The 13,704-nt window shown below is 34.3% G+C and overlaps 1 protein-coding gene across 2 annotated transcripts in view; it reads left to right on the forward strand.

Annotated features, from left to right (window-relative positions):
• Positions 1-13,704, forward strand: part of HCRTR2 (hypocretin receptor 2) — a 94,860-nt gene that overhangs the window by 46,586 nt on the left and 34,570 nt on the right. For both annotated transcript variants that reach the window (XM_033102636.1, XM_033102637.1), the window contains exon 2: positions 12,016-12,194. In XM_033102636.1, the coding sequence (XP_032958527.1) occupies positions 12,016-12,194 (179 nt within the window). The remainder of the gene's footprint in view (positions 1-12,015; positions 12,195-13,704) is intronic.

Here is a 13,704-nt window from a genome sequence, read left to right on the forward strand (position 1 = left end):
TTTGTCTGAAAACATCTTTATTTCACTTTCATTTATCAAGCATATTTTCATTGAATATACAATTCGAGATTGTTATTACTTTCTTTCATTGTGTTCAAGATGACATTTTATTGTCCTTTAATTTCCCTTTTTAAAAAAAATAGCTGTCAATTCCATTATGATGCTTTGAAGGTGATGTATTTTTTTTCCTCTGAATTAAGATTTTTTTCTTTGTCACTGATTTTCAATAGTTTTACTATAATGTAACTGTTTTTCTTATATTTACCATACCATGTTTTCCTGAAAATAAAACCTAGCCAGGCAATCAGCTCTAATGTGTCTATTGGAGCAAAAATTAATATAAGACCTGGTATTACATCACATCACATTACATTACATTACATTACATTACATTACATTATATTATATTATATTATATTATATTATATTATATTATATTATATTATATTATATTATAGACCCGGTCTTATATTATAGTAAAATAAGACCAGGTCTTATATTGATTTTTTCTTTAAAACATGCATTAGAGCTGATTGTCCGGCTAGATCTTATTTTCGGAGAAACACGGTAGTTGATAGTTGTAGCAGTTCTGAAATCTGTGGATAGGTACCTTTATTTAGTTTTTTAAAAATTATTGGATAATATCTCTTCTTGATTAATATCTTTTAAAATATTATTTCTGCCACATTTTATTTCTCTTCTCACACATTGAGAATTTAATTAATTACATGTATTTTGGAATTTTCAACATGTATTGCTCATATTCAGTCCTGCATTTTCGATCTTTTTTTCTCTCTTTTTTAGTTTGAATATTTTTCTATTAGCTTGGATAGTTTTACTAGATGAGTTTGTCTACTGTTAAATCTGTCTGTTGCATTTCCAGTTAACATATGTAAAATACAGCATAGGGAATACAGTCTATAATGTTGTAATAATTATGTATGGTGCAGATGGGCACTACACATATAGTGGTGATCACTCTGTATTGTAATGTAATGTAAATAACTGCCTAATCTCTATGTTATATATCTGAAACTAATAAAATATTGTATATCAACTATAATTAAAAATAACTTTAAAAATATCAAATGTAAAGGGAAAGTTTGATAAATTAAACAACCCTAAAATTACGATACATCAAAGGGTATGAAAATACATGCCACAGTGTGAGAAGATATTTCCAATGTATTTACTTGAGAAAGGTTAATTTGCATAATTATCTCTTATACTTAATGGTCTTTGTTGTTACTGCTGTTGTTGCTGTTGTTGTCTTTAATATACTTTTTATTGAAGTATCATATGTACAAAAGTATATAAGCCATAAATAGATCACTAGAAAAAGTGTGCAGATGCTTATAACTAGACCAAGAAGTGTAATATTACCAGAATACCAGAAACTCTCTTCACATTTTTCTCCTTATCAACATGCACCCTGCAACTAAAATGAAAACCATATCCTGATTTGTAATACAATAGACTAATTTTTACCCATTTTTAACTTTATTTAAAGGGAATCAAAATGCATATGTTATTGTGTGTCTTTCACTCAACATTATGTTTGTAAGATCATCCATGTTGTGTGTGATGCTATAGTTCTATCATTTTCCTTGCTGTATAGTATTTTAATGTATGATTAGATTGCCACTTATTATTGATGGATATTTTAAGCTCTGCAATTTTTCTGTCATGCAATTGAATGAGTGACATTTTGCATGAAAACTTGTAGAAATTATGTGATACTCTAGATGGTTATGTTCTTCCTCAAAGTATTTTCCTTTGCTTTGGCAGACAGTATTGGGAAAGAAAACCTCATTCTCCTCAGTAAATGAAGGCATTTGAAGCTGGGCTTCATTGTTTAGGAGAGCTTGTCTCTTTCAAGTTTATCCTTGCTAGAGTTTGTCCTTGGGAGTTGCAGCTGAAAGCCGATTGTTTATTTAGTTGACAGACCTTGAACTCCAGTTGTTCCCATCTGTTCAATAAAACCACTCAGGCTTCTGCTAATCACTATCTCTATTCTGATGAATCCCCAATATTTACCTGTAACTGAATTATGTCTCCTGAAATATAGACCCATAAACCCCCAAATGCCAAACTGATATTGATAGTAGGGTCACTCACAAGTATTTCAAACTCATGTAGACAACATAGAATTCCTCATCTTCTACCCTACTTCCACATGAAGCCACCTCAGTCTCCTTTATACCGTAGGTCAGTGAGCAACATGAGCTTCCACTCAAATCCCAAGCAATATACCTGATAAACACTCTCATTCTTCCCGTTCCCTCACCCTTATATCTAATCCCTCATCAAGACTTCATGTTTCATCCTCATTATTATTTCTAGAAACCATTCATTTTTTTCCTTTCTTTTGTTACCACCTTATTTCATGGAATTATAAAACACTATCAGAATTGGTCTCCCTGCTTGCAGTTTAAAAGTATATATAATATTCACATTCCCCCAAGTCGTCTTTGAAAAATAAAAATATGATTTTGTTACTCCATTGCTTAAAATCCTTCACAGACTCTTCATAATCTGTAGGAAAGTATCCAAATGGTTTAACATGGGATATATACTTGTATATGTAGTATATATATTTCATGATCCATGAGTTGAGTGTGAAGTAAAGATAAACCATCTAGAAGATGAAAAAATATATAGTTAGAAATTTTGGTATGGCAAGCAAGAGAGAACCCTGGAATAGAGTTATTATTTTGGAAATTAGTCTCTTAGAGTTGAGAGTTGAAGTTGTGAGAGTAAATTATAAAGAAAAAGTGTGGAAGAAAAAGACAAGAGGGTTGAAGATATGTATGAGTGAAAGAGGATTAGCATTTTTGCAAAGGAGAACAAAAAGATAATTTCATTGCAAGCAGTAAAATAAACAGAAGTCAAATGTCATGGGAAGGATAGGTCGCTTGTGTTTGTGTGTATTAATCAGTGAAAAGTGGACAATGGTGAAGACTGACCCTATCTATGAAGAGTTCTGAGGGCAGGGTGGACGTCCAGATGCAATTCTGAGAGGCGGCACTGGAGACACGCACCTATAGTGACTTACCTGTAAAGAGTAAAATGACATGGGTAACCAGGAAGTTCATATTTCACTCTTGAACAAAGTCCATTGAAGTGAAATTACAGCTACCTAATGTAGCCACTCATAGAAGTGCAGATGCTAAGATCATGGAGCCTCGCCTTCTTCACAGGCCAGCGTTAAATGCCTAGGAATACCTATTATTATAATAACAGCGCTGTTTTGGTCTCTGGCAGCTCCTTCCTATACAGAACTCTTGGTGCCCAGGAGGTTGAGCCCCTCCCTGTGAGGACTCATGCCACTCACAGACGCGTGAAAAGTCAAACCTGGTTTCCGGCTTTTCTCCCTGTATTTTTCCTCTTTGAAGAATATTTTTGAACTTGATTTTTATAAATGATTATCTCCTTTGTATTTCCATTTTATAACATTCTTCTGTGCAGTTTCTCCCTGCCCATTTGTGTCTGGGAAGATACTGCTTTGCTAAATCCCTTCGCAGATGAATTGTTAATTATGGTGTCTTAATTATTCGCCACACTTCCTCACTGATATCAACACCCCAGTGACATCATTTAGTCTCTCTGAGAAGTTCTGCTTATATTAACATAATGTGCAGGTGCCAATGAAAATATATTTGTCAAATTATAGGCGTTTATATTTTCCTGGGGAGCCAAAAACTGAAACGTTTTAGACATATGTATTGCTGTATGTGCATGTATACTAGAAACTTTTGTAAAAGTTTGCTTTCTGTTAATCTTAGGTAACCTTTTGTGTGGCACAATTCACACTACAGATGTGGTTCTTGGCAGTGTCCCATCTGGCAGACTTATGTTAAAAAAAGAACAAAAAAACCCAAAAACCAAGAAGTGGCACATTTGCCTGCTGTTGTTCTGCGTACAGTCAGAAATTTATAGACAACCTTGCCAAGGTGTGGAGGTGGAGAATAGGCTTGAGCACAGCATATTGGCATCTTGGCCCAGAAAGAGAAGGAGGCAAAACTGACAGTGGAAAAGAGGGCCAATGCTACAGTGATGGGTGCAAAAGAGGTAAGAAAAAGGATTTAAAAAAAAACTTAGGATTTCATGGGAAGATTTTAGTACCCTTTTATGACTACTAGTCAACTTTCCTGCTTCTAAAATCTACATTCCGTAATGATTCTGGATGACTCCATTTCTACCTGTTTTCCTTCAGGAGTTAAATTTAAGCTATAAGCTATTTTCCATGTGTATTCAATTGCTTTATTTGTTGTTGTTTTGCATTGAGAAAAATTCTTTTATTTCACCTTAATTCATTTGTTTGTATTTAACTGAGATATTAGCCATTTTATCCTTTGAAAAAGAAACTTTTTGGTTTAGGAAATCCCACTTGAAACAAATATATTCCTTTCTACATTATAGTGATTATAATTAAAGTGTAGAACTCATCCTTGAAGTGACAGGACAAGCAGTTTCAAAAGCTTTCACTGACACTTTGTGGCAAAGGGTGGAACTACAGTATTTCTCTCAAATTGTTTCCCGACATGTTTATCATTTTACACGTGTAATATGATAAATAACAGTCAAGGAAATATATTACATATCTGTATGCATATATTTGCAAATTAAATTTTTAAAACACCAAAAAACTGGACAATCTTTCATTAACATATCTAAACTAAAATAGCACAACCTACTAAAAACTATATTTTGATTTTATAAATAATGAAAACTGTATATAAAAATTATGTGATTACTGTCTTTAACACTGCCATTAATATTGTGGAACTACAATATTTTTAAATGTGTTTTGTTGGACTACTTTAGCTGTTTGTGAATTTTAAAAAATTGTACAATGGATAATTATGATTGCTCTCAGGCATTTTCATTCTGTGTTTAAGATTTTTGAGGGACATCATTATAGTTCAAAATTCTATTTTCCATTTTATAGCCCCCTTTGTAATTTAAACTGATTTTAAATGCAATAAAATATATATAACTTAAAAATCACCATTTTAATTAGTTTTAAGTGTACATTGACATTGTTGGGCAACCATCACCATTTTACATCTCCATAACCTTTTTCATCTTGTAAAACTGAAACTCTGATCCCCTTAGAAAATGATACTCCATTTTCCCCTCCTTTCAACCCCTGGTAACCACCATTCTTCTTTTCATCTTAATGAATTTGACTAAATTCTTGATATAAGTGGAACCATACGATTACTGTCCTTTTGCATCTGGCTTATTTCCCTTAGCATAACATCTATACCATGTTTTAATGTGACAAAAATTAAATAAATTTGAAAATGCTTAAAATAAATTGATATATTTAGTACGAATGCTTTGAAGAAGCTCAGTAATACACCATGTGCAATGCATAATCATGAAAGCAATTATTCGTTGATATTTCAAGACCTACATGTATGTTTAATAAGAGATACAATCTCACCTATGCAACTTCATGTTTTTAATAAAGTCATATCACTAACAAATTAATACTTTATATTATAGTCTTAGTTTAAATATTTCCCAAGCACAAGTATTGATTTGAGAGAGAAAGTAGTTTTTCCATATGTGGGATTGATAGATATAAAGCAAAAATCAGTTTATTGAAAGTGCAGAATAAAATGACAAAGGTGTTTTCAAACTCATATTTTGTTTTCCCATTTGAAAGTCGTTTCACCTTTGGCCTATACAATAACAGGAAAATAACTAAGGTTGTTTATAAAGACTCTATCTATATATTATTTCAAAAATCCCTCTTTGCATCACAACCTGCAGATGTTTTCATATATCTTGAGCCACTTTTACATATAACTTTGTAAAAAGTGTCATATATCTTTGACACTTTTCTCTGTCAGTCCTACAGAGAAAAGACAGGAGATATATATCATTAGATTTTTATAGAAGAGAAAGTCAATGAAATGAGGCGTGAGAGAGAAAGGAATAAATAGACTTTTAGCTTCTTGGCACTTCTGAATCTCAGAAATCTCTATTTCAATAAAATCTTTCTAAGAGCTGGAGTTTCACTGACTGTATTCCTACTTTCTGGTATCAACAATTGATCACCTAATCCTCCCTTGTCCTTGGTTAATGAAGGCAGACTTTCAAGTACAAACTCACTGCAAATGAACTTTAACATTGGTGTATCATGATCATTCAAATAATTGATTTCAAAAGTAGTATCAAATTCATGTCTTGGGACCTATCAAAGCTTATCAGAACGTAATATATGGAGAATTGTGAACAAAAAGATTTATTGACAAGCAACAAAATTCTCTCTCTCCTTTTAAAGAAGCTCATGGTTAAATGTACCATACCAATGGCAGAAATATACTATAATTTATGAACAAATCACTGCCATGAATATTTATTTATTGCAAAATATGTTCTAGGCCATGTTTGTGTTAGGAGAAAAGCTATACAAAACAAGAAGTGCAAGGAAAAGAGAAAGGCCAGGTCAACATGATATAAAAATAATAATAATAATAATAATTTAAGAAAGCTTTTGTACCAGTAGGGAAATAAGAAAATATGTATATAGAAATACCCATAGTAATCTATAATACTTCTAGAATGTGACTCCTGACCAGGAATGGTACACCATCTGATAGGCTTTTAAAGAAGAAAGAGGTCATGTTGTATTAGGCTAATTAAAAGAGATTTTGTGAAGTAAACTTTTTTTCTATGTTTGATTGGTTTTGGGTGTTTTTAGGTAGGATTTAGTTACTTGAAAAACTGGGTTGAAGTTTGCTCATTTCCTAACAAAGCTATGGCATTTACAATGGCCTGGCCATAGAATACGTTTGCTATAAAGTGAGATATCAAACTTATCTTGTAGCTCTGAGATTTCATGGGCAGCATTGCAAGATGTAGAGGGAAAGAAAGTTCAACTAGAATTTAATGGTAGAATGGCCACCTGAGGATTTTGTACCTAAAGAAGAAGAAAAGGAGAGCTCCTGTTGAAATGAAAGAGATATTGTAACTGGAGAGAATGATATCAAAGGATAAAGTGGATAGGAGTAAAGATAGGCAGGGTGAAGGTGAACTATTAGGAGGTTATTGCAGTACTCTCGCTAATAATTACCATAATCTGAACAGATATTTGCAGTAGGTATAGAAATAAAATTCCAGAGGTAGGAGATTTCAAACATATGTACTGGGGAGAAAAAGAAAGGATATTATACTTCAGAGAACTATGAAGGCCAAGCTGAGAATTTAGGAAAAGATGGTAAATTTAACTTTGCATAAATATAATGTGCTTTCAAGAGAAGGTGGTGTTCACCTTGTACCTATAATACTTTGAATGGATTAATGAATGAACAAATGGATATTTGTTCAACACAGATTTAGGAAATATGAACCTGGCCCCTAGAAGATGTTTGTGTAGTTCTTGATAGCTAATGTAGAGATATTTGCTGTTAATCTGAAGCGTTTTCACAGTAAGAAGACTAGGGCGATGAAAGGGCCAATCCTGCTATTATATAGAAAGGGTCTGGTGGTATTTAGCCCAGAGAAGCAAAGTCTTGGGAAATAGGCCTGGCCATAGTCTTTAATATTTGAATGTACATAATGTGAAGACCAGACTTAAGATATTTTAAAATGGCGCAATAGTATTATCTAACATGCAGTCCAGATTCAAATTTCTTCAATTGTCCAAATAATGTTTATTATAGATTTTGTTTTGTCATTTTCTCCCCAAGATTCAAAAGTAAATAAACATCTACACAACAGAACAAATTTTTAGTAACTATTTTCATATATGACCCAAAAAAGTATTACCTGGCTGTTAAGAAAGCTAACAAGATCTCAGGCTAGAGTGATATTGACCAAAGCAATCATCCTGTTGCTTGCTGCCCTGGTTAGATCACACCTGTAAATGTGTTTGCCGTTATAGTAACTCATTTCAAGCCATTACTGATAATCTTGTGTGTACAGAATAAAGGGAACAGGGTGATGTGGGATGCAAAACCCTGCAGTTGAACATGAGGGTTCAAGAGATATTTAGCCTGAGTAATCAAAGGCTTGGGGAATGGTCATAGCTGTGGCCTTTAAATATTTGAATGACTACCATTATGAATTGAATTGTGTTTCTGCGAAAAGATATGATGAAGTCCTAACCCTCAGTACCTCAGAATGTTGACCTTATTTGTAAGTTAGGCCATTGCAAGTATAATTAGTCAAGATGAAGTTGTACTGGAGTAGGGTGAACCTCTAATCCAATAGGAGTAGTACCTTTCTAAGAAGATGGCTATGTGAAGATAAAAACATAGAACATCATGTGATGATGAAGGCAGAGATTCGCATTATGCAACTGCAAGCCAAAGAATACCAAAGATTTCTGGCAAACCACCAGAAGTTAGGAAGAGTCATAGAAGGATTTCCCTACAGTTTCCAGAGGGCAGGGCACCACTCACGGCTGAGGAGTTGTGGCCATCACCTGGCTTGGCCAGAAGAACAGAGCACCAAGCCACAGACAATTATTCTTAAGCTTTAAAACCTAGTGGGATTTGCCCTGCAGACTTGCAAACTTGCTTTAGACCAGTGACCCCTTTTTCTTTCCAATTTCTCACTTTTACAATGGGAACGTATACCATATGCTTGTCCCACTATTGTATTTTGGAGATAGTTAACTTGTATTCTAGGTATCACTGGACAATAAATGAGGAGGAATTTTGCCCTGGGTAGGATCCTACCCCAAATCTCACCTATTCTTGATTTAGATGATGTTTAGATGAAACTTTGTATTTAGAGTTAATGCTGGAATGGGTTAAGAATTTGGGGACTGTTGAAATGGAATGAATGTATTTTGCATATGGGAAAACATGAATTTTTAGGGACCAGAGGGCAGACTGTTATGGGTTGAATTGTGTCCCTCCCCAAAAGAAGATGTTGAAGTATGCCAACCCATACCTCAGAAGTGACTTCAATTGAAAATAGGATCATTGTACATATAAGTAGTTAAGAAGAAGTCATATTAGAGTAGAGTGGGTGCCTAATCCAATAGGACTGGGGTTCTTAAAAGAAGACAGCTACGTGAAGAGAGAGACACAGAAGGACACCATATTATGATGAAGAAGGTAGATTGATTGGAGTATTGCAGCTGCATGCCAAGGAATGCCAAAGATTGCCAGCAAACAATCAGAGGCAGGGAAGAGTCGAGGAACAGTATCTCTACAGGTTTCAGAGGGAGCATGGACCTAGTGACTCCTTGATTTTAGATTTCTAGTCTCCAGAGCTGTGAGGCAATCAATGTATATTGTTTTAAGATACCCATTTTGTTGTACTCTCTTACAGCATCTCTAGGAAACTAATATAGGTACAATGTGGAGAAATAGGTAAGGCTTATTTCTTTGCTTCCTGGGAAGAATTAAAAACCCCTAAGCAGAAATGAAAGGGAAGCAGGTATCAACTCAATGAATAAAACCTTCTAGTACTTAAAGCCACCACAAAATGAACTCAGGGATTTTAGCAAGTCATGAATTCCCTACTATTGAAATTGTTCAAGTGGATGGAAGGGGATTTTACAGAGGTGCTTTATATATCAAATGGCAAGTTAGACTGAATGATCTCCATCTCCAAAATTCTATGAACCTGTTAAGGTCCTGTCAAATAGACATTGGCAGCTTCATTTTCACCTCTGCTTCAATAAAGGACACAATATAATCACATAGCATGCTGGATAAGATTTAAATCTAAGCTCTAGCACTTAACTAGCTATTAGACCTTTGACAGATTTCATTGCTTCTTTGGCCTTGGCTTCCCACCTGCTAAACCGGGATATTAATAGTAATCACTTCATTGTATTATTATGAGGATTAAGATACTTAATAACGTAAATTGCTCAGAACAGGGTATGGCACATAGTAGGTCGTATAGTAGTGTTGGTTGAAAATATACTTGCTTTCATATTGGTGAGACATAATGCATTAACATTGTCTTTCCATCACTGCCATTTCTCACTTCCAAAGTATGGAGAATTGGGAGACAAACTAGAACTTGTTATATTTTTTGGTCTTGTTTTCTTTTGTAGATTCAAAATTGCATCATTTGGACCATTTATTGACCAAGTACCAGCAGCATGATGCTTTTGTAAATTTTCTCATAACGAGCTGTGATGGTGTGTTAGTCAACTGCTAGGATGGGTTTGTGCACAAGCGTGCTTGCATGTGTGTGTGGGTGTGTGTTTCAAGTGTTTCTGAGAAATAAATCATTCAACAGCAGCATTTTCAGATAATAAAAACTATAGTTTAATAAACTTCACCTGAGATTTTGGGTACTAAGGTACTGGATTTAGAGGAAGATATGAAGTTTTTCAAAATTAAATCTTCAGAAATACAGTTATTTTATTAAATTAGCATCTGCTGGTGACTGAAGGGTAATTTCAGCTTCAGGAGTTAGTAAAAGTATTTTTCAGTATATGATACTCTTAATAAATGATGCATAATTGTCAAAAATAAATCCTCATTCAGTGATTTAAGTTTAACAAAATGTGCTTTTATTTCTTCATTGTGTAGGGTTACTAATCACTACATCATTTGAGTGCATAGGAGACAGCTCTGACAGATTAATGATACTCCAGGCATATTCACAGTAACTTTCAGTGAAGCAAAACATCAGTAAATGTGGTAGTAGTGCTTATACCTATATAATTCTGAAGCCAGTGATTATGGAATCTTTGGATATACCAGACAGAGAGAGGGCAGAGAGACCAGCACTGAATGCTGTTTCTATAAAGAGCAACTCAATGATATAGCTCAGCTTTTAAACATAAGGATATACTGAAAGATAATGAAGAAGGCCCAACTATAAAAGTACTGAAAAGTATGTTTGATTTAAGGTGATGTTTAGAGGCCATTGGGAATAATAGAAAGGAGCATTGAGTTTCTAGAATTTATATGTACTTTATTATAACTCCTTCATTTTCACAGAAGAAGTCAACTGACTCTTCACTTGGTGTTTAATCCCAGTTGTTCTGTGCTTTGTGAGCCATCTGTCCATGGAACTTAGACAAGTTCCATGAATTTTCTGTGTCTCAATTACCTCACGTGTAAAATGTTGGCAATGACATCTTCCCTTGGGATCGTTATCAAAAGTAAATGACCTGAGTATATGAACCATCTAGCTCAGTATTTGGCAATAATAGGAGCTGAATAATTGTTGATGTTTGTCTCTTAAGCCTCTTCATTTATTAAAGTCCCAAATGCAGAGTTTGGGAGCAGATAAGGGTAAATGTCATGGATGAGGCAGACACTACAGTTCACTGAAAATAGCTAGCTACTAATTCATCTCAATTCAGTAAATATTTTTTGAGTATCTACTACATGCTGAGCACTGAGGGAACAGAAAGAAGAACAAACAGTTATTCTTTAACTTCTGCAAAGAACCATTCAAAATCAAGTAAACGTAAACACAGCTTTATGATCCATTGAGAAATGTTTACAAGGTAAACAAACTGATTTTAAGCATGCATTCACACAGATTGACCAATTCAATGAAAACACAGCCTAGCCTTAAATTATCTTTCCTTCTCAATATTTACTTGTGGACTTTGTAGGAATATTAATTAGCTCGATAGTGTTTCTTCATCAGTACCTATTTTCTTTGTTTAGTTACTGTCTTAGTCTGTTTGGTCTACTATTAAAAAAAATACCATAACCTGGGTGGCTTACAAACAACAGAAATGTATTCTCACAGTTCTGGAGGCTAAGAAGTCCAAGATAACGGTGCTGGCAGATCCAATATCTGGTGAGGGCCCACTTCCTAGTTCATAGACAGCAGATTTTTTGCTGTGTCCTCACATGGTGGCAGGAGCAATGGATCTTTATGGGGTCCCTTTTATAAGGACATTAATCTGACTCATGAAAGTTCTACCCTTATGGCCTAATCACCTTCCAAAGGCCCACCTCCTCATACAGTCACATTGAGGATTAGGACATCAACTTATGAATGTGGGGAGGACACAAACATTTGGTCCACAACAGTTACTATTCCTTTTTCTTTCCAATTTAGTTTGTGTGGCAGTGTGGAAGAACCACCACATGAGGACAGTAACCAACTACTTCATAGTTAACCTTTCTCTGGCTGACGTGCTCGTGACCATCACCTGCCTTCCAGCCACTCTGGTTGTGGACATCACTGAGACATGGTTCTTTGGACAGTCCCTCTGTAAAGTGATTCCTTATTTACAGGTAATTGTTTTTGACATTTTGTGGGGTTCAAACACAGAAGCAACTGAAAAAGCATTTTCATGTATAGTCACGGTGCTCTCTTAAGTTAACTAGTGAGTTAAGAAAGAAATATACTTGCCCAAGGAGTTGGCAAACTTAAGGAAAATAGTACTTGAGACTTTCTGGGTAAACAAGTTAAGCTCTGGGTAACAATAAAGCAACAGAATCCTCAAGTCATTATTAAATGCAGCATAAAATTTTAACTTTTTTGATCTCTAATTTTCTGATTATAAAATAAGCAACTGGAACAAAGTAATGACTGAGCCACTCCCAGAACAAATACTTGAGGATTATCTGTTTTTAGAAGTGGTTTCATTTCATACTGAGAAATTAAGAACTATGTGATCAAAGCAGTATAGTGAACAGGTTTTAGTGTAGGTTCTGAATCAAACTACTAGGTTTAGAATCTCTGTTCTGCCACTCACTACATTGTATGCTATTGAGCCAAATACATAAGTTCTTTGTGATTCACCTATTTTAAAAGGATAATAATTTTAATTAAAGCTATTACCTATGGTTATTGTTAGTGTACTTGCATAATTTATATAAATCACTTGGCATAGTGATTACCCTCTGGAAGATGATCTTATAAAACCATAATAATGTTCTCAATAAATATCAGTCATCATCATCATTAGATGTTTTATTGAGCAGTAGTGAAAGAAAATTTCCTATAACTAATTGCCCTACAGGAACTTAAGAACAAATACTTTCAGAGAGTAATTTTCTGATTGATATTCCGATAGCTCTAAAATCTTTGAAAAAAAAAAGTTACCAAGCTAGTGTGTATACCAGCTTTATTCATATTTACCAAAACTTGGAAACAATCAAGATGTCATTCACTAGATGAATGGAGAAATAAACTGTGGTACATCCAGAAAACAGGATGTCATTCAGCACTGAAAAATAAATGAGCTGAAAGCAACAAATGAACAAGACAAAAAAACACACAAAAACTCATAGACACAGACAACAGTTTAATGGTTACCAGAGGGTAAGGGGGGAGCAGGGAGGTAGAAGAGGGTAAAGAAGTTCCAATATATGGTGACAGAAGGAGATTTGACTTTGGGTGGTGAAAACACAATGCTATGGACAGATGATGTATTGTAGAATTGTACACTTGAAACCTATATACTTTTATTAACCAATGTTGCCCCAATAAATTTAATAAAAATAAATAAATAAATAATTTAAAATGAAATATAAAAGAAATGAACTATCAAGCCATGAAATGACAAGGAGAAACCTTAAATGCTTATTAGTACTAAGGGAAAAAAGCCAATCTGAGTAGACTACATAGTGTATGATTCCAATAATATGATATGCTGGAAAAGGCAAAACTATGGAGATAGTAAAAAGATCAGGGGTTGCCAAGGATTGGGAAGGATGAATAGACAGAGCAGAGAGGTTTTTTAAAGCAGTATAACAATAATATATAGTGGTAGATCCGTGTTATACATTTGTTCAAACC

Source organism: Rhinolophus ferrumequinum, chromosome 3 (genome assembly GCF_004115265.2).
Source record: "Rhinolophus ferrumequinum isolate MPI-CBG mRhiFer1 chromosome 3, mRhiFer1_v1.p, whole genome shotgun sequence".
Lineage (NCBI taxonomy): Eukaryota > Metazoa > Chordata > Mammalia > Chiroptera > Rhinolophidae > Rhinolophus > Rhinolophus ferrumequinum.